Source organism: Anabrus simplex, chromosome 6, assembly GCF_040414725.1.
Source record: "Anabrus simplex isolate iqAnaSimp1 chromosome 6, ASM4041472v1, whole genome shotgun sequence".
NCBI lineage: Eukaryota > Metazoa > Arthropoda > Insecta > Orthoptera > Tettigoniidae > Anabrus > Anabrus simplex.
Genome location: NC_090270.1, coordinates 314,311,282 through 314,332,932, shown reverse-complemented (window position 1 = coordinate 314,332,932; position 21,651 = coordinate 314,311,282). Strand labels below are relative to the sequence as shown.

Genomic DNA, 21,651 nt, shown 5'->3' with positions numbered 1-21,651 from the left:
TAGCTACGGAAGACTGGCTGAAGGAGAAGTGCAAGGTTTTTGTCGAAGGTTGTATGGTCCTAGGAAAGGTAGATGCTGCATACAGGAAAATCAAGAAAACCTTTGGAGAAAAGAAATCTAGGTGTATGAATACGAAGAGCTCAGTTGGAAAGCCAATTCTAGGGAAAGAAGACTAAGCAGAAAGATGGCAGGAACATATCCAACAGTTGTATGAAGGTAAAGATGTAGATAATTTGGTTCTGGAACAAGAAGAGGCTGTTGATGCTGATGAAATGGGAGACCCAATTTTGAGGTCAGAGTTTGTGAGCTGTGAGTGACCTAAATAAGAACAAGGCACCTGGAATTGATGACATTCCTTCTCGGTTAATGACTGCCTTAGGAGAAACCAGCATGGCAAGGTTATTCCATTTAGTGTGTAAGATGTACGAGCCAGGAGAAGTCCCATCCGATTTTTGGCAGAATGTTGTTAGACCTATTCCCAAGAAAGCCGGTGCTGACAGGTGTGAAAACTACCGCACCATTAGTTTAGCATCTCATGCCTGCAGAATTTTAACACGTATTATTTACAGAAGAATGGAAAAACAAGTTGAAGCTGAGTTGGGAGAAGATCAATTTGGCTTCAGAAGAAATGTAGGAACACGTGGAGGAATCCTGACTTTACGTCTGATCTCAGAGGATCGAATCAAGAAGGACAAGCCCACGTACATGGCATTCATAGATCTAGAAAAGGCATTCGATAATGTTGATTGGGCCGAGCTATTTAAGATTCTGAAGCTGATTGGGATCAGATACCGAGAACGAAGAATTATCTACAATCTGTATAAAAATCAGTGTGCAGTGATAAGAATCGAGGGCTTTGGAAAAGAAGCAGCAATCCATAAAGGCTGCAGTTTGTCCCCCCTCCTTTTCAATGTTTACATAGAACAGGCAGTAAAGGAAATCAAAGAGGAATTTGGAAAGGGAATCATAATCCAAGATGAAATCAAAACCTTGAGATTTGGCGATGATATTGCTATTTTACCTGAGACTGCAGAAGATCTCGAAGCTGCTGAATGGTATGGACGAAGTCTTGGGTAAGGAGTACAAGATGAAAATAAATAAGTCGAAAACAAAAGTAATGGAGTGCAGTCAAACGAAGGCAAGTGATGCAGGAAATATTAGGATAGAAATGAAGTCTTAAAGGAAGTAGATGAATATTGTTACTTGCGTAGTAAAATAACTAACAATGGCAGAAGTAAGGAGGACATAAAACGCAGATTAGCACACGCAAGGAAGAGCTTTCTTAAGAAAAGATATTTGCTCACTTCAAACATTGTTGTAGGAATTAGAAAGATGTTTTTGAAGACTTTTGTGTGGAGCGTGGCATTGTATGGAAGTGAAACATGGACGATAACTAGCTCAGAAAGATAGAGAGTAGAAGCATTTGAAATGTGGTGTTACAGAAGAATGCTGAAGGTGAGATGAATAGATCGAATCACGAATGAAGAGATACTGAATCGAATTGGCGAGAGATCGATCGATTTGGCTGAATTTGATGAGAAGAAGAGATAGAATGATAGGACACACGTTAAAGACACCCAGGACTTGTTCAGTTGGTTTTTGAAGGAAGTCTAGGTGGTAAGAACGGTAGGGGTAGACCAAGGTATGAATATGACAAGCAGATTAGAGCAGATGTAGGATGCAATAGTTACATAGAAATGAAAAGGGTAGCACAGGATAGGGTGGCATAGAGAACTGCATTAAGACAGTCTATGTACTGATGACTCAAACAACACAGCTGATGTTACAGTATTCCTGGTAAGCATAATTGGATTATTGGTGACTTTATCAGATAATTCAAATCCAAGCAACCACAAGCCACAGCATATCTACTTTAACTCTGTATAATATTAGAAATGTTTCTAAAGCCACTCTTAAAATAGAATAGTGAAAATTGTAATTCATTGCATACAGTACAAAAATATTTGAGGTTGTAACTCTTTATTTTGTCTGGTCAAAATACATAAACTACAATGATCAGAAATAACTTTACAACATAAATTGAAAATGACGTGGATTTCTGTCCGCTAGAAATAATAAAATCAGCACTTCGAAAAATGAATACTTAAATGAACGTTTACTGTCCTTCACTTCTTCTGCATTCCCTGTCACCTCCCCTCTCTCTTATTGCAGTCACCAAATTTCCTCTTTCAATTAAAAATATAATGTATCTTTTGCTTCTGCGTCGTAAGATACTGAGTATCTGGGGTAGGTCTAATATGTTTAGAAGAATGCAATCGAATGAAACATTTTAAGTGATCATCTGAAAAGAGTGACCTGTGTCCATTTTTACATATTTTCAGGACAGATCACAGGACCAAAGATGCTCATTATCCTAGTTGCTCGTCAATGAGGACGTGGAAATCCGTCTTGCTGGACAGATGAATAAAAATCAACTATATTAAAGGCGACTCTCCACTTCTCTTGGAGAAAGCTGTCACAGCAAAGGGCGATTAACTCCAGTTGGATGTCAAAGGGTGCTGAGTTAACTAGAGTTAAAAATCGTGCAACAAATATCTGGAAAAACGATTGAAAGTGACCTAATTCATGAAATCTTTCATCAAATGCATCAAATAATTTGTTGAGAGACTGGATGAAAATCTGCCAGTGATCATCACCAATGTCACTTAAACTGGGAAAATAATATCAAACATTATAACAACCAGCTAATCTCTACCCTGCAATGATATATTAAGGTTCTTACCCCCACTTAGCCACCTAACGTGACAAATATAACGAATATTACATTCAATACTGATCTGCATTTAGGACAGTCACCCAGGTGGCAGATTCCCTATCTGTTGCTTCCCTAGCCTTTTCTTAAATGATTGTAAAGAAATTGGAAATTTATTCAACATCTCCCTTGGTAAGGTATTCCGATCCCTAACTCCCCTTCCTAAAACGAAAATTTGCCCCAATTTGTTCTCTTGAATTCCAACTTTATCTTCATATTGTGATCTTTCCTACTTTTATAAACGCCACTCAAACTTATTCGTCTCCGAACGTCATTCCACGCCATCTCTCCACTGACAGCTCGGAACATACCACTTATGATATAGATGTTGATTCCCATAGGGAATCAGAAATATTTGTTCCGAATGAGTAAATTTATAATACCAATATAAATGGTCCGTTATTGGACATTATAAATTTTCCAGCTAACTCATTCCTGGTTGCCAGCGTTTCGCCCCCGTGTGCTAGGCTGGGCTCATCAGTTGGTACCTAGCACACCTACCAAGACGCTGGCTAGTGCATACTGTGGAGGCCACTGTGTAGGCTAATTGTAGCCACCGGCAGTGCCAATGCACTATGAGAGACTTTGTCCCACTACCAAAAATTGATGCCTGCTTGGCCATCAGATGATATCGATGTTGATTCCCATAGGGAATCAGAAATATTTGTTCCGAATGAGTAAATTTATAATGCCAATATAAATGGTCCGTTATTGGACATTATAAATTTTCCAGCTAACTCATTCCTGGTTGCCAGCGTTTCGCCCCCGTGTGCTAGGCTGGGCTCATCAGTTGGTACCTAGCACACCTACCAAGACGCTGGCTAGTGCATACTGTGGAGGCCACTGTGTAGGCTAATTGTAGCCACCAGCAGTGCCAATGCACTATGAGAGACTTTGTCGCACTACCAAAAATTGATGCCTGCTTGGCCATCAGATGATATAGATGTTGATTCCCATAGGGAATCAGAAATATTTGTTCCGAATGAGTAAATTTATAATACCAATATAAATGGTCCGTTATTGGACATTATAAATTTTCCAGCTAACTCATTCCTGGTTGCCAGCGTTTCGCCCCCGTGTGCTAGGCTGGGCTCATCAGTTGGTACCTAGCACACCTACCAAGACGCTGGCTAGTGCATACTGTGGAGGCCACTGTGTAGGCTTATTGTAGCCACCGGCAGTGCCAATGCACTATGAGAGACTTTGTCCCACTACCAAAAATTGATGCCTGCATGGCCATCAGATGATATAGATGTTGATTCCTGGCAACCAGGAATGAGTTAGCTGGAAAATTTATAATGTTCAATAACAGACCATTTATATTGGTATTATAAATTTACTCATTCGGAACAAATATTTCTGATTCCCTATGGGAATCAACATCGATATCATCTGATGGCCAAGCAGGCATCAATTTTTGGTAGTGGGACAAAGTCTCTCATAGTGCATTGGCACTGCCGGTGGCTACAATTAGCCTACACAGTGGCCTCCACAGTATGCACTAGCCAGCGTCTTGGTAGGTGTGCTAGGTACCAACTGATGAGCCCAGCCTAGCACACGGGGGCGAAACGCTGGCAACCAGGAATGAGTTAGCTGGAAAATTTATATTGGTATTACATACCACTTAGTCGAGCAGCTCTCCTTCTTTCAATTCTTCCCAGCCCAAACTTTGCAACATTTTTGTAATGCTACTCTTTTGTCGGAAATCACCCAGAACAAATCGAGCTGCTTTTCTTTGGATTTTTTTCCAGTTCTTGAATTAGGTAATCCTGGTGAGGGTCCCATACACTGGAATCATACTCTAGTTGGGGTCTTGCCAGAGACAAATATGCTCTCCCCTTTACATCCTTACTACAACCCATAAATACCCTCATAATGTGCAGAGATCTGTACCCTTTATTTACATTCGTATTTATGTGATTACCCCAATGGAGATCTTTCCTTATATTAATACCTAGGTATTTACAATGATCCCCAAAGGGAACTTTCACCTCGTCCGTGCAGTAATTAAAACTGAGAGGACTTTTCCTATTTGTGAAACTCACAGTCTGACGTTTATCCCCGTTTATCATCATACCATTGCCTACTGTCCATCTCACAACATTATCGAGGTCATTTTGCAGTTACTCACAATCTTGTAACTTATTTATTACTCTGTACAGAATAACACCATCTGCAAAAAGCCTTATCTCTGATTCCACTTCTTTACACATATCATTGATATATATAAGAAAACATAAAGGTCCAAAAATACTGCTTAAAGGAATTCCCCTCTTAATTATTACAGGGACAGATAAAGCTTCATCTACTCTCTACTCTCTTCATCTATTCTCTGAGTCCTGATGTTCTGTTTCTGGTGAAGTCAGAAATTCATGGAACTACCTCTGAGTGAGTGAATGCCTTAAAAAAATAACTTCTTTAACCACGACAGTCATAATATGGTCAAATTTTAATGTCTTAGCAATAAGTACCTTTTGGTGAATAACACAGTGTATGGACAGTTCATGTTCTGAAGGTTATTTTGACCTTAAATGTGTCAACATTGAAGTTTTATTGCCTATCATTGCAGGAGTGTCAATTCCACCTGACATAGAAACAATTTTTGAAGATCTCAGCCATCAATATACGACCTCAGCCATACATTATTATTTTTTGAACAATATTATGAATGCAAAGTTCAAGCCTAAATTATATCAACAACTGGATGTTTTTATAATAGTCACACAAAGACTGTAATAATTTAAAAAGGAAGAAAAACTTGTATACGATATTAATCTTACGATTATATATTGTGAGGGACTGTTTTACATAAATACGTTTAACTCGTACCTTAACCAAAGAACAGTGTTCTAGAAATTATGTATTCAACACGTCACATGTTAGTGAAGGACTGATGATAAATTTTATAAGGTACTCCTTGTACTTTTCTAGGCCAATTACAGACATTTTTAACTATTAACAGATTTTTTGACATACAAGATAATATTGTGTTTTAAGACGTATTTAACTTTCGAGAGATTAATTGGTCTTTGCTACTTAGTCACATATATTTTAATGTATATATATAAATGTTAGACTCGCTAATCAGGATAGTATGCTCTGTATGTATTTTATATTGTATTAATAGTTTATGTATTCATCTAACATACCTTGCAATCATTTTCTCAATGGCTGATGATGGCATGCGAGATGCCGAAACCGGTACCATAATGTACACCATAATGGTAACATAGTTAGGGATGAGACAGAAATAAGGAAGATCATGAAATCCTATTTTGATAATTTATACAACAGTACTGGGAAAGACTCCAATGATGTAACCACGCAGGTCAGTTTAAGCTGCAATGATGAGCCTGACCAAGAGAGCCTGCCATCATGGAAGGAAGTAGAGACTGCCCTTAATAGTATGCCCAAAGAAAGATCAACAGGATTTGATGAAGTCAGTGCAGATATGATCAAAGCAACTGGTGCAATAGGAATACAGTGACTTCATAGAGTAATTAATGCAATATGGAAGGATAGGAAAGTCCCAGATGATTGGAAAAAGGGAATAATAATACCTCTTTTCAAAAAAGGAAGCCAGAAGAAATGTAGCAATTATAGAGGGATCACTTTATTGTCTCATGGTTTGAAAATATTTGAGAAAATACTTGAAAAAAGGCTAAGGAAAATAATAGAACCACAAATACAGGAAGAACAATATGGATTCAGAGAACACCGATCAACTACTGATATCATATTTGCACTTAGAATACTGTTAGAAAAGCATTGGGAGAAGGGCAAAGACTTAACAATAGTGTTTTTGGATCTTGAAAAAGCATTTGATAGTGTTCCAAGGAAGACTATATGGGAATGCTTAAGAAAGAAAAATGTACCCAAAGGGCTTATCCAGAAAGTTAAAATGCTTTATGAAGACTGCTGCAGTTGTGTACACATAGGAAACTGTAATTCTGATTGGTTCCTAACCACTGAAGGAGTGCAACAAGGCAGTACCCTTTCACCCTTACTTTTTATCACTGTCATGGATGAAGTCATGAAAGAAATTAAGCAGAAGAACAGTATGGACATCAATGCATTTGCATTTGCAGATGATGTAGTAATTTGGGGAAATATAGAGAAGGAAGTCCAAGAGAGGCTGAACACCTGGAATGAACATTTGAAAGCACACGGATTAACAATAAATAAATTGAAAACTGTTACTATGTCTGTCAACAGGCAGAAGAAGAAAGGAAAAATAATGCTGGAAGGTACACAGCTGGAAACAGTAGACCAATATAAATATATTGGGTGCATCATTTCAAGTGATAACAGAATACAGCATGAGATTAACAACCGCATTCAAAAATCAGCTCAGTTTTACCAACAAGTTCGGAACCTCCTCTGGAACGAACAAGTTCCCTTAAGATCAAAGCAGATTCTATTTCAATCATACTCCACCCCCATAATAACATATGGCCTAGAAACCTGCACAACAACCCAACAAGTGGATAGCAAACTCCAAGCCGCAGAAATGAAGTTCGTACGAACTATGGCACAGAAGACAAAAAGGGACAGGGTAAGGAATGAAAGAATAAGGGAGGAAGCTGGTGTGTATGCATCCTTGAATGAAAAAGTGACAAGGGCCCGTTTGAAATGGTTTGGCCATGTCAAACGAATGGACGATGGAAGGTCAGCAAAACAATGGCTACACACAGTCGTGGCCGGAAAACGACCGGTAGGAAGACCTAGGAAGAGATGGCTGGACCAAGTGAAAGAATACATAGGAACAAGAGGAGTCGGCTGGGATGTCGTTCTGAGAGAAGAGTGGTACGTGGACAGACGGAAATGGAGAGAGCTCGTAAACCACACCCGGGCAACTGGAGTGGAAAACTGATGATGATGATATGATGTCTTAATTGAATCACTATGTCAGTGTACTGAATAGGTGGAAAACTTTTATCTTCAATAAGCATTGTAAATCTTGATTCAATACGGACCATAATGAAATTCTTAATATTAAATATTAAATTATACTATAATCCATTGAGTATATTGTAATGTATTGAATAGGTGGTTGTAAATAAAAGCCCACTACCTTCCCAATCATGCCCTTTTTCCATCTTTACATCGCCTAAAACCTTTGATGTGTTAGTGCAACATTAAACCACTAGCAAAAAATGAAGTGTAAAGCAACTTATAAAACAGAAAAGAGCATTATTAGCTATTGACAAAGATTGAAGGTAATATATTAGGGGAATAAGTGCAAAAAATATATTCATGTGGATGTTACTGTTGTGTTCCGATTAATTGTCAGAACTGTCATTGGAGACATGGCATGGAATGACTATAGTAGACGAGTAATTTAGAATGCTGTTTCTAAAAATAGAAAAGATCACAAAATGAAGTTGGAATTCAAGAAGACATATTGGGACAAATATTTGTTTTTAGGAGGAGGAGTTAGGAATTGGAATAATTTACCAAGGTAGATGTTCGATAAATTTCCAAATTCTTTGCAATTATTTAAGAAAAGACTAGGTAAACAACAGATGGGGAATCTACTACCTGGGCAACTGGCCTAAATGCAGATCATTGATTGATTGATTGGATTTGTACTGGACTGTACAAAGCCAAACAACTAACCAACTTTAAAAAGTGATTTGATGAAATCTGAGTATGTTCTTGGAGAATGCAGCATGTCATTCTGTTAACATTATTTTTACAGGTATGTTATAGTGTTCTAAGTGTTATATTTCATTGTTTCAGCAGACTGAAAAAAAATGCATTAGTGATGATATGATAATTCATGAATCCAAAAGTTTTAGTAGCTACTTTATTATACCTTGGATGGCCAAGAAGACAAACAAATTTCACTGAGCTCGATAGCTGCAGTCGCTTAAGTGCGGCCAGTATCCAGTATTCGGGAGATAGTGGGTTCGAACCCCACTATCGGCAGCCCTGAAGATGGTTTTCCGTGGTTTCTCATTTTCACACCAGGCGAATGCTGGAGCTGTACCTTAATTAAGGCCACGGCCGCTTCATTCCCACTCCTAGCCCTTTCCTGTCCCATCGTCGCCATAAGACCTATCTGTGTCGGTGCAACGTAAAGCAACTAGCAAAAAAAAAAAAAACAAACAAATGGGTAATACAAAAAACCAATCCAAATTTGTCTCTTGAGACATTTATTGTAAGGTTACAGCTTTCATACTCTGTCTGTTCCGTCCTCTCAGAAAATTTATACAGAGCGCGCTCTTGTCCGCGTCTCTATTGAGTGTCCAGAATGCATCTGTTTTCCGGCAAGAAAGAGACAGACTAGAACTAGACAACATGTCGGCGAGACATGCATTCACGGCCACATGGCCTCCAACTTAATCAATAGCCATCCAGGCATTTCAGTTTATTGTTTAACGTGTAAATAGTTTCTATGTAGTTTGTTAATCATGTTTAATTGTAATAAATGTTTTATTTACGTGTAATATTGATACATGACTCGGCCCTATGGTCTTATCACGTGCTTAACCAAACTACAGTCCACTACCAGAGTAATCATCGCTGTTTAGTAATACAACATGTGTGCTACAGCATTCAATTCGTCACCAAACATTTTGGTCCATTTCCGGGCCCGATATTACACGGCAAAAGTGAAACGCGTGTGAAATATCCGCAGGATTGGAAACATACAATGCAACGTGGGACTCTTCAGTTTACAAGGTCAGATTCCCTTTAATTACCTTTTCCTTGCATTATTTACATTTGTGTGAGCCAGTGCTTTACGATGGACGAGAACGAAATCGCAAAGCTGATCAAGCAACGGGGTTATCTGAAAGGTAGAATCACAAAAATCAAAACTTTCGTCGAAAAGTACGACACTACTCAAAACCTAGCAGACATTAGGGTTAGATATGATGCACTTATTGATTTAGAAAGCAAATACGATTTAGTTCAATCGCAGCTTGAGGTGGAGGATAGTAAACGAGATCATGGGGTAGATAGAGATGAAGTAGATGACATTGTGTACAGTTTGAAGGCAAAAATGCAGGTATTATTGTCGCCAGACCAACACGAAAATGCCGGTAGTATCAGAAGTAACACTTCCAATTCGTCGCATGAAAATATCAACATCAAATTACCCGCGATTAAACTACCCATGTTTAGTGGTAACTATGAAGATTGGATGCCGTTTGAAGATAATTTCAAACTATTGGTGCATGAAAATTCCAGTCTAGCAACCATTCAGAAATTTCACTATTTACTAGGAGCAGTTCAAGGTTCAGCTAAAGCATTAATTCAGAACCTTCCAACTACTGAAACAAACTATACGGTAGCTTGGAACCTATTATGTGATCGGTTTCAAAACAAGAGACTGATAGCAGCAAAGCATGTTAGAGAAATCTTAAACATTGCAACAGTGGAGAATGAAACCGCTGAAGACCTCAGGCAGTTCATCGGCACATTCTCAAGCAACTTACAAGCACTTAAAGCATTGAAATTAGATACTCCTCTCGAAGAAGTAATATTATCACAACATATTGTTGATCATCTTGATTATGAAACCAGGAGGGGCTGGGAACTAGAAGCAAACGCCAACAAAAATTCCTCCCTCAAACAATTAACATCTTACATTGAACATCGCTGCCAAGTCCTTGAAAGCATGCAAACATCTGTCAGTCAAGGCAAGGTGCGCGGTAGTAAAGAAAGCTCACACAAGAAAAAACCGTCGTCCTATACACATGTTGCATGCATTAACAATCAGTGCTCTTATTGTAAACAAGGTCATACACCAGGACTTTTTGCATGTGAAGCATTTCTCAAGTTAACAGTGTCAAATCGCATTCAATATGCTCGTGACAACAAACTCTGTTTAAATTGTCTTAGAGCATCACATAAAACATCAGAGTGTACATCCAGTCACTGTCGCAAATGCAACAAGGCCCACAACACATTACTACATCTTGAAAATCACAAGTCTAGTACAACTAATGAAACTACTTCTAACAACAAGGTGGTATTTGCCAGCGTTCACACAACTACCAAGAATGAACATCCATGTACTCGAAACAAACCATATGTGTTGTTATCCACAGTTATTGTCAAAATCAAGGATCACAGTGGTAAATTTCGCAAGGTTCGAGGACTCTTGGACAGCGGCAGTCAGACTCATCTCATTACTACAGACACTGTCAGCAGACTAAATTTAAAATGTAAAGAAGACACCACTTCTATTGTAGGCATTAACAATTCTTCATCAACTTTGAAACACAGTGTGGATATTCACCTCCAGTCCACAACATCAGATTTTAACACTAACATAAATTGTTTAGTGGTTCCTGCCATCACAGGAGAAATGCCTTCCATGGAGTTAGACTACAAATCGTGGAACCTACCTAATGACATCACACTAGCAGATCCTAAATTCTACAGTCCAGGCAAGGTAGATTTAATCATTGGTGCAGAGATGTTCTTTAACATTTTAAAGACAGATGGGAAAAAACGTGCAGGTGATTACCCGGTATTGCAGGACACTCATCTGGGTTGGATAATTTCTGGTAAATGCCCTCAGTCAAACAGCCATCCTGCATGCAACACAGTCACTTCTCTCTTTGTCAAAAAGGAAGATCAACTCGACACGCAACTTCGTAAATTTTGGGAAATAGAAGAATTGCACACTAAACCCAAAACTCAGGATGAACAACAGTGTTTACAGCACTTCAAGGAAAACACCACACGCACTCCTGAAGGAAGATTCGTTGTCAGGTTACCTCGTAAGGAAACTCGATCACCCTTGGGCAATTCTCGTGATATGGCAACACAGCGATTTCAACAACTGGAAGCAAAATTCAAGAAAAATCCAGTATTGCATGAACAGTATGCAAACTTCATGTCCGAGTATGAACAGTTATCTCACATGAGGGAGGTAGGCCTACATGCAACAAATGATTCTGAACATTATTACTTGCCACACCACGCAGTATTTAAACAAAGCACAACTACATCAGTCAGAGTAGTTTTTGACGCATCAGCCAAAACTACTACTGGAGTGTCGCTTAATGATACATTGTTAGTAGGGCCTACTATACAACAAGACCTTTATTCCATTGTGTTGAGATTCAGGACACACAACATTGCATTTACGGGAGACATCACGAAAATGTACAGACAAGTTCGGGTTCATGAAAATGACACGCAGTTGCAAAGAATTATTTGGAGGGAATCGCCACAAACAGCTATCAAGACTTACGAACTATTGACTGTCACGTATGGTACAGCTTCAGCTCCATATTTGGCAACACAGTGCCTCAAACAATTGGCAGAAGATGAAGCAACTTCATTTCCACTGGCATCAACGGTTTTACAAAGGGATTTTTATGTTGACGATGCCCTGTGTGGTGCGTCCAACATCGCTGAAGCATTAAAATTGCAAAGTGAACTCATAGCCTTACTCAATAAAGGTGGTTTTCCCATCAGGAAATGGTGCTCAAATCATCAAGCTATACTTGCCGCTGTTCCACCTGAAGACAGAGAAATTAATTTACCTTTCCAGTTTGATAATGATGACACCATACAAGCTTTAGGATTATCATGGCATCCTACGTCAGACAAATTCTTAGTGGCAAACAGAATCAAACACATTCCAGGGAACAGTAACATTACTAAACGCACCACTACGTCAGTTGTAGCATCTATATTTGACCCATTAGGATTGATCAGTCCATTAGTGATACTATACAAGATATTTTTGCAGGACTTATGGTTACATCAACTTCACTGGGACGACCCACTGCCAGATCCATTAGCATCAGACTGGGCAAAATTAAATGCAGCTAGCACACATTGACAATATACAAGTAGAACGCCACGTATTAATTGAGGGTGACTTGGCAAATATTCAAGTTCATGGATTTTCAGACGCTTCCGAGCGAGCTTATGGCGCATGCATCTACCTTCGGTCAGTGAATCAGGAGGGTGAAGTATCAGTCAAACTGCTATGCTCTAAATCGCGCGTAGCTCCGGTTAAACGAGTCACTCTTCCTCGTCTAGAACTTCTCGGTGCAGCATTATTAGCTCAGTTGGTACACAAAACCATGCCAGTCTTAAACTTGGCCATTAATGAAACACATTTATGGACAGACTCCACTATCGTACTGTCATGGTTAGCATCACCAGCATCACGTTGGAAGACCTTTGTAGCAAATAGGGTAGCTCACATTCAACAGTCAACGAACACTAGTGACTGGCATCATGTACCATCACAAGATAATCCAGCGGACTTGATTTCTCGAGGCGTCAGACCAGCAGATCTGCAAAACTCAACCATTTGGTGGTCAGGACCCGCCTGGTTGTCCACTTCTGAGTTAAATTGGCCGCAGAACAACAATGTTGAGGATTCGCTCGCCATAGCAGAGCAGCGACAATCATCCACACTATTAGTAGTGACACAAGCTGAAACTATTATTGAGAAATTCTCATCATTAATAAGACTGCAACGAGTAATAGCTTATTGTTACAGATTTTTGCATAACACTAAGCATGCCAGGGACAAGAAAATTGGGCCTTTAAATGATGAAGAATTGGAACATTCATTAGAAGTCTGCATTCGTATTGCACAAAATGCAGCCTTCTCAGAAGAGATTGGAGACCTGAAAAACGGAGGCGTAGTCTCTAAGAAGAGCCAGATAAGGAACCTATGTCCCTTCTTACACAACAATATTCTAAGGGTCGGAGGCAGGTTGAAGAATGCATCGATTCCGTTTTCATCCAAACATCCAATACTGTTACCATCAAAACATCACCTGACGACTCTAATTGTCAAACATGAACACTTACAACAAGCTCATGCAGGACCAGAATTGTTGTTAGCAACCCTTCGTCAACGTTATTGGATTCTGAATGGCAGAAATGTAGCCAGACAGCAAGTGCACAAATGCGTAACATGTTACAAATTGAAAGGCGTAACTAGTCATCAACTCATGGCTGACTATCCTGAGCATAGAGTTCAACCAGCACGTCCATTCAGTGTTTGTGGCATTGATTATGGAGGTCCTATTCTACTTCGCCCAATTAACAAGAGGAGCAATGTCCGTATCAAGGCATACATCGCACTATTTGTTTGCTTGACGACAAAGGCTGTACATTTGGAAGTAGTCAGCAGTCTTACTACAGATGCCTTCTTAGCCGCACTTCGCCGTTTCATAGCCAGAAGAGGAAAGCCCGCAGATATCTACAGTGACAATGCTACTACGTTTATTGGAGCCGATAGAGAATTAAAAGATCTTCACCAATTCATAGCATCACCGCAGCATCAAGAGGAAGTTGTAAGCAATCTGGCAAACAAGGGTATCAACTGGCATTACATTCCACCTCGTTCACCCCATTTTGGAGGATTATGGGAAGCTGGCATCAAGTCAGTTAAATATCATTTGCATCGAGTTGTTGGAAACTCATCATTAACATTTGAAGAGCTTAGTACTGTGCTCACACAAATTGAAGCCTGTTTAAATTCACGTCCACTTACAGTCCTATCCTCAGATCCGACTGACCCTCAACCCTTGACTCCAGGTCATTTTCTTACTGGAAGCAGTTTGAATTCCATCCCTGAATCCAATCTGACACTTGTACCCAGCAATAAACTTTCAGCATGGAAACGGTTGCAGCAAATGGTGCAACACTTTTGGACCAGATGGCATAAGGAATACTTAACCCAACTACAAAACAGGCCAAAGTGGGCCTCCCAGCAACCTTGTATACAACTTGGAGCAGTAGTGGTTATCAAGGAGGACAATTTACCCCCGCTTCAGTGGAGACTAGGTGTGGTTGAGGAACTTCACCCAGGTCTCGATGGACTTGTGCGAGCAGTCACCATAAAAACTGCTCATGGAAATTTCAAGAGACCAATAGTGAAGTTGTGTCCCCTTCCCATCGAGTAGTGTTTTCTTTTAAATGACAATATGATTCCTTACAGTGTCAGTTAGTTGATTGGTGTATAAAGTTGTATTTGTAGTTATATTGTACAGTCATTTAACAAAATGAACAATTCAGAAACTCTCATTGTGCAGCTGTGAACAAAACAAACAATGCATCAGCCTGCACACCAGTGTACAGTTCTGTTTCATTTTATCTATGTTAATTAGTGATTGACGTTCATTTAAGTGCAACATTTATTATTATGTATTTGTATTCTGATGATATTTTGTTTTATGTTAGTGTTATTTTCATTGAAACTGTATTTTGTCTTGATTGAATGCAATCAACAGAGGGGAGAATGTTCCGTCCTCTCAGAAAATTTATACAGAGCGCGCTCTTGTCCGCGTCTCTATTGAGTGTCCAGAATGCATCTGTTTTCCGGCAAGAAAGAGACAGACTAGAACTAGACAACATGTCGGCGAGACATGCATTCACGGCCACATGGCCTCCAACTTAATCAATAGCCATCCAGGCATTTCAGTTTATTGTTTAACGTGTAAATAGTTTCTATGTAGTTTGTTAATCATGTTTAATTGTAATCAATGTTTTATTTACGTGTAATATTGATACATGACTCGGCCCTATGGTCTTATCACGTGCTTAACCAAACTACAGTCCACTACCAGAGTAATCATCGCTGTTTAGTAATACAACATGTGTGCTACAGCATTCAATTCGTCACCAAACACTGTCTCATGTGATTTCTTGGAAAATGTAATCATGTTTGGATGTATATACAGTGAGTTTCTCTCATCGGTTGGCCAGCAGGCGTGCCCAGTTTATCTGCCTCCCGCTGACTCATCACTGCCCGCTCCACGGCATAGCAACAAGGAGAGCACTTCGCTTACTTTATCCATGCATGACGTAACAATTAAAATTAAGAAAATAATCTTGTACCTTATGACAGGAGATATTGGAAATGTTTTCCTCCTTGTATGGTTTCAATTTTAACATTTTTGTGACCCGCCATGCTGAACTCTTTCGAAACCTCGGCATTTTTGTTCAAGTCATCCTAGGGATTTTGTAGGCATATGCTCTAATCTTTCTGCAATTTCATTTCATTTTTCCTTGTTAAGTACATTTTTTAACATTTCGCTTCTTATCGAGTAAAGAACCAGTTCCTCTTAATTTGTTTATGAGTTTCTGCATAGTCTCTCTATGGAGGGCGTACACCTGGAAATTATGTTACTAATCGCCTAATAACGATTTCCCTGCAAGACTTTGTTTTCACCCTTTCCTCTACATGTGGAGGCATTATGAGAATTATACCTCGAAGTAACACTTCACAACTCGAGAACAGTTGGAGCGACAGATCAACACTTGTATAATATAACTATTTATAATAGTTTATTTAAATCCGCCTTGATCAATACACTCATTAAATGAAAGAAACACTATTTATTAAACCATACATGTTTCGAGAAAACTCAACCATTCCCTTCATCAGTGGTTAAGTTTATTAACAGATCAACACTTGATATACGTTCTAACCACGGACCTGAACGGCAAGGAGTGGACATTCCTGTGCTGTGTAACGAGAAGTGATGAGTCAGTGGGAAGCAGATAAGCTGGGCACTCCTGCCGGCCAACCGATGAAAGGAACTCACTGTATTTATTATTAAGTGTTTTTTAAATCACAGAATACCTACTTTGTAGTTAAATATCATGTGCAGAGTTTTAAAATTATATTTGAAATTTAGTGTTTTGACTTGCGTTCAATTCTGTTTCTAAGCAACTTGCTTTAGAACTACTTTTTTTTTTTTACGTACCTATTTAGGAAGATGCCCATTTTGCATCCTTGACTAAACTGAACTGTATGTTGAAGGTGCTGCAAGCAGATGGTGGTAACTACTGCTCCAGTGTTAATGCTGCAACATTAGCTTTGGTAGACGCTGGCATTCCTCTGCGAGAATACATGTGCTCGTGTTCTGCCAGTCTTGCTAATGGCGATGTTCCATTGGTTGATATTAGTCACCTGGAAGAATCATCTGGGGGACCTACTCTCACAGTAGCAGCACTTCCCATGTCAGGACAGGTAACTTATGACATGACATATTAATCTTTCATCTATATATATAAAGCAAGATGTCCTGACTGATTGATAATCAACTCACAGCAAAACCTACTGGAGATAACTGCATGGAAATTTGAGGACATGTTCCTACCGTAGTGTAGATGCGCACTAAGAAAGGATTTTTAAAAGTTCCTATTTTAAAGGGGTAAAAAGGGGTGAAATGTGATTTTATATTTTTGTTGAATATCTCCGTTTTTGTGAAAAATATTGTACTTATATTCATTCAATATTTCTTTTCTTATAGCATAAATACTATTTTAAAAGCAATTTATAAAATTCCAATTTTGAACGGGTGAAAAGGGATGAAATGTGTTTTTACATTTCTGTTCAATATCTCCATTTTTGTGAAAAATATTGTACATATATATTCATTCAATCTTCCAAATCGTCTCAATAGTTAGCAAAAATCTTGCATTTCTTGGGAAGTCAACGGAAATATATTTATTTTCAAGATTTTCCAGATGAAATGCTTCCCTTGCGCGCTTGAATCTTTGGCTTTTACCAATCAAAAATAGCCACGGCACTTTTCAACATATAAGTGTACGCGCCAATTCACTCCGCTTCTGTGCATTTCAAGATGGTAATCAACCAAGTTCCTTAATAAAAATGAAATACAATTACCAGTATATAGGCCTACATATACAAATGTTTGTGAGTGAATTAATGAGGAGCTGCTTTACGCAGCGCTGATAGCGTAACGGTTAACTCAACAGACTGCAGACTGCAAGAATGCAGGTTCGAATCTGCCTCCTGGTGGCTTTTTTAACACAGGAAAATGGTTTTATCGAGGAGAATTATTACCGTTTTATATTTTGTTAGTGAGTTATGCAGCCGCTTACAGTTTAATAAAACAGGCTAGGCGAAAGCAATGCCAGTTCTTCCTTCATTATGATCAGTGCGTGCATGCGTCATTAGCAAAGCTGTTTAAGGTTCGAAGATATGTCATTTATATGACGAAGGAGAGACCTGAGGCAACTTGCATATTGTCGACCAATAATGAATTGAATGTGATAGAACTGTTGAGCAAGAAGGCTTTAAACCTTGGCAGCTCTTGGTAATAACTATTCCTCTTCAGAAGAGTACCAACTTTTCATATCAGAAGATTCAACATACTGGTGTGTGATATTTCAAGGAGACAGCTAAATAACAGACTGCAGTGCGAAAACGACTTTTTCACGCGCACAGCATAATGGCAGTAACTTATCTGAACATTAATGGTGAAGTGTTGCCACATAACATTGTTTCTATTGTAGGTGACGGTGCGTGTCTATTTAGACCTCTTTCTCACATTTTATATTCTACTCAGTTACGGCATAAAGAAGTTCGTGAAGCTATTGTTTCGTATGGTGTGAACAATTGGGCAGATTTCTCCATTTTGTCCGAAAATCATCTTGGTAATAACTATTCCTCCTCAGAAGAGTACGGGCGTTTCATGTCAGGAGATTCAACTTATGGTGGAACATGTGAGTTTACGGCAGCAGGCAAAATATTTCCATTCCGCTTTGAAGTTTATCGTGATCCAAAGTTGTACTGGGCATTTGGTGATGAAGCTAATACTGTAAAAAGATTGCGATTTACTGGTAATCTTTCTAACGGACATTTTGAAGTATATGAATGTCTGCGTGAAGAAACAAGTGCTTCATTCGTTGTTACAAAAGTATCCAAAAAAAGTCGTACTTGATACTCAAATGCTACTAGAAAAATACAATTAAAAAAAGCAGCAGCCACATTTTTACAGAATAATCCTTCCGCACATACCATTGCTGCAAGTAAATACCAAAAGAAAAATCGCAAGGTTCATAGAGCAGCGGCAGCTACATACCAGCAAAATAATCGCGAAAAACACAGGACAATTCAAGCATGATATGAGCAACATCACCCTGGGGTCCGAAAAGAAAGACGATTGCGTCCATGGAAAATTAAGTTTCGTTCCGGGATGTCTTACGATCCTGAAATTAATTACGAAGACAACAGCTTGATAACCATTGGTACAATGACCCATAAATGCCAATTCTGCAATGCTCTCAAGTGGAAAGATGAAACACCAGGCATGTGTTGCGATTCTGGCAAGGTTCAGCTGCCACCACTCCAATCTCCACCTGAACCATTGTACAGTTTACTAATGGGTGCCCATCCAGATCATGATCAATTTTTGGATTGAATTAGAAAATATAACAGCTGTTTTCAAATGACATCTTTTGGTGCTAAACAAGTCATCCAACACGGCTTTATGCCAACTTTCAAAGTACATGGTCAAATTTATCATTCCATAGGCAGTCTATTGCCAAATGCTCATCAGGATCCTTAATTTTTGCAGATTTACTTTGTTGGTGAAGATGAAAGAGAAGCACAAATATGATGTTCTAAGATACCAGATGTTAAGCCAGCTTGGTTAAACAGTTGCAAAAAATGCTCCATGATGTTAACTGTTATGTGAAGAACTTGAAAACAGCTCTTGAGAAGGTGCCTTCAGGATGTCAAGATTTTAAGGTAGTTATTCATGCGAACAGACAGCCGGCTGACGCTCACAGTGGACGATATAATGCTCCAACATCTAATGAGGTTGCTTTAGTAATTGTTGGCGAATAATTTGAAAAACGAGATATAGTTATTCAGAGCCACAATGATAAACTCAAACGTATCAGTGAAATTCATCCGTCTTATGATGCACTTCAATATCCTATGATGTTTTGTTATGGTGAAGATGGCTATTCAGTAAATATTCCTCAACGTGATCCTCATAAAAATATATTTTTGAACAAAATGGTATCAGCGGCGAGCTATTACGCCTTTCGAATAATAGTGCGAGAGGACGAAGATAATTTACTCTTACGTTTTGGTGCTTTGTTAAATCAATATTTAGTTGATATGTATGGAAAAATAGAAACTGAGACGCTAAATTTCATTCGCAACAATCAAAAGCAGCTAAGAACAGAAAATTATATTCATTTAAGAGATGCAGTAAACAGGCAAGATATAAGTGCCGATCAACTTGGACAAAGAGTAATTCTGCCTTCATCATTTAAAATATGTGGCATAACTCATCTATGACGCGAGCGAAGCTGCGGGCAAAGCGCTAGTATGGTTATATAGGCAGTTCATTTAGGATGAATCTTATTTTAAAGGACCTTACTTATATTGTTAAATGTTCATAGATTCTTTCTGAAACTCAAGCAAGTTGCCAAGAATAAAAGAGCTAGGGAATTTGATAAAGAAACATTTCCAATAAAAAGTACTAAGCTATTGTAGATACATCACACACCTTCATTCAGTCTGCAAGCCTCAACGGAATTAACTACACCTCTTTGCAATCCTCTATTTTATACCCGTTTTGGGCCTCATTTATTTCCACAACTATCATTAAGTCCTTCAAAAATGAGTTTGGCTGTTGTCACCTTCATCTTGCTCTACTCTTTTTACCCTTTCAGGGTGAGTTTGTTATTCTCCTACTTGACCTGTCCTCCTCCATTTGCCTTGACCCCACCACCAAAGCCAATTTGTATGTACAGCTTCATCCATCAAGATCCCTGATTCATTCTTTATCTCCTCATTCTGAGTACCCTTCTATCATTGTTCCCATCTGTTTATGCCTGCAGTCATTCTTGCTACTTCCAACTGATGAATATGATAACCTGAATCTAATGTGGATTAAGCTTTTACTCTCACCCAATAGAGCCAATCTGAAAACAGACTGCTGTAAAGATATTTCATTTGGGAGCTAACTTCTTTCTTACAAAAAACCATTGACTGCAATCTTAGAAACAGACGAAAAAGGGAAATGAATAGTGCATTGGGTAAATCAGGTGAACTCTTTGAAGGTCCTAAGGAATCACTGGACAGATGGGATGAATATTTTTTAAGATGTTCTCAAAATGAAAGGAAATCTTTTGTTGAAATTACAAACAGTGGAGTTATTGAGAAGCAGAACAAGGTGGTTGTGGTAGTGGTGGTGATTATTAAGAGGAAGTACAACTGGGTATCCACAGGAGTAGAACAACAATGCAAGTGAAATTATGTTTAAGGAAGTGGAAGGGTGTTAAATAAACTACATTGTCATAAAGCAGCAGTAATAGACAGGGTTGTCAGATACCTGAAATCAAAGTACGGGTCAGATGTGCGATCTTCGGGCGAGTTGGCCATGCAGTTAGGGGTACGCAGCTGGGAAGTAGTTATTCTTTCAGGTTAAAAAAAAAAGTGATTCGTTGCTCTTTAGATATGATGTACAGTATTTCTCCAAATCCATGACGACGCTTTTTTCTCAGAATCTCACATGAAAAATCGAGGGTCGTCTTGTATTCGCGACCTAACAGTAGTGAACACCACTGGCAGCTACCACAGTAACCACGCTGTTACCCTTCACCACCACCCCACCCCACCAGGAATGCATAAAACTCAACCTTCAACATCTGCGTCTTTATTAGGCCTGTAGGCTACATCATTAGCCTCAGCAACCAGTTGTACAGTGCCTCTGCGTAACATCACTGGTTCTCGGGAAATAGTGAAGAGAGAATAACATTCTATTTGGTGGGAGACAGGCTCAGCACGGGTGACCTTGCGAGCAACAAACCCGTGAATAGCTAAAAAAAAAAGTCCTTGTATTAGCCTCTACAAAAAGATGTTTCCAATCTGCAGAATTACATAAAAATATGTGAGTCTTCAAATTCATAGAAAGGCCATGGCTACTCAGTGACAGAGTTATGACACGTCTGCTATACCTGACACCTTGTAGAATTAATAGTTTTATAGACAACAGGAATATTATAGTTATGGATCATTGTTTTGTAAAGACATGTGGAACTGGTATTGCCGGCAAATTTTAAGTATGTTCTCTTCGATATTATAATGCCAATTTTAATTTATCCAAACA

General features: G+C 38.9%; 1 protein-coding gene across 1 annotated transcript in view; it reads left to right on the top strand.

Moving 5' to 3' along the window:
- The window catches only part of Ski6 (exosome complex component Ski6), a 46,303-nt gene that overhangs the window by 7,750 nt on the left and 16,902 nt on the right, over positions 1-21,651 (top strand). Inside the window, exon 3 of the mRNA XM_067149368.2 lies at positions 16,536-16,745. Within this exon, the coding sequence (XP_067005469.1) occupies positions 16,536-16,745 (210 nt within the window). The remainder of the gene's footprint in view (positions 1-16,535; positions 16,746-21,651) is intronic.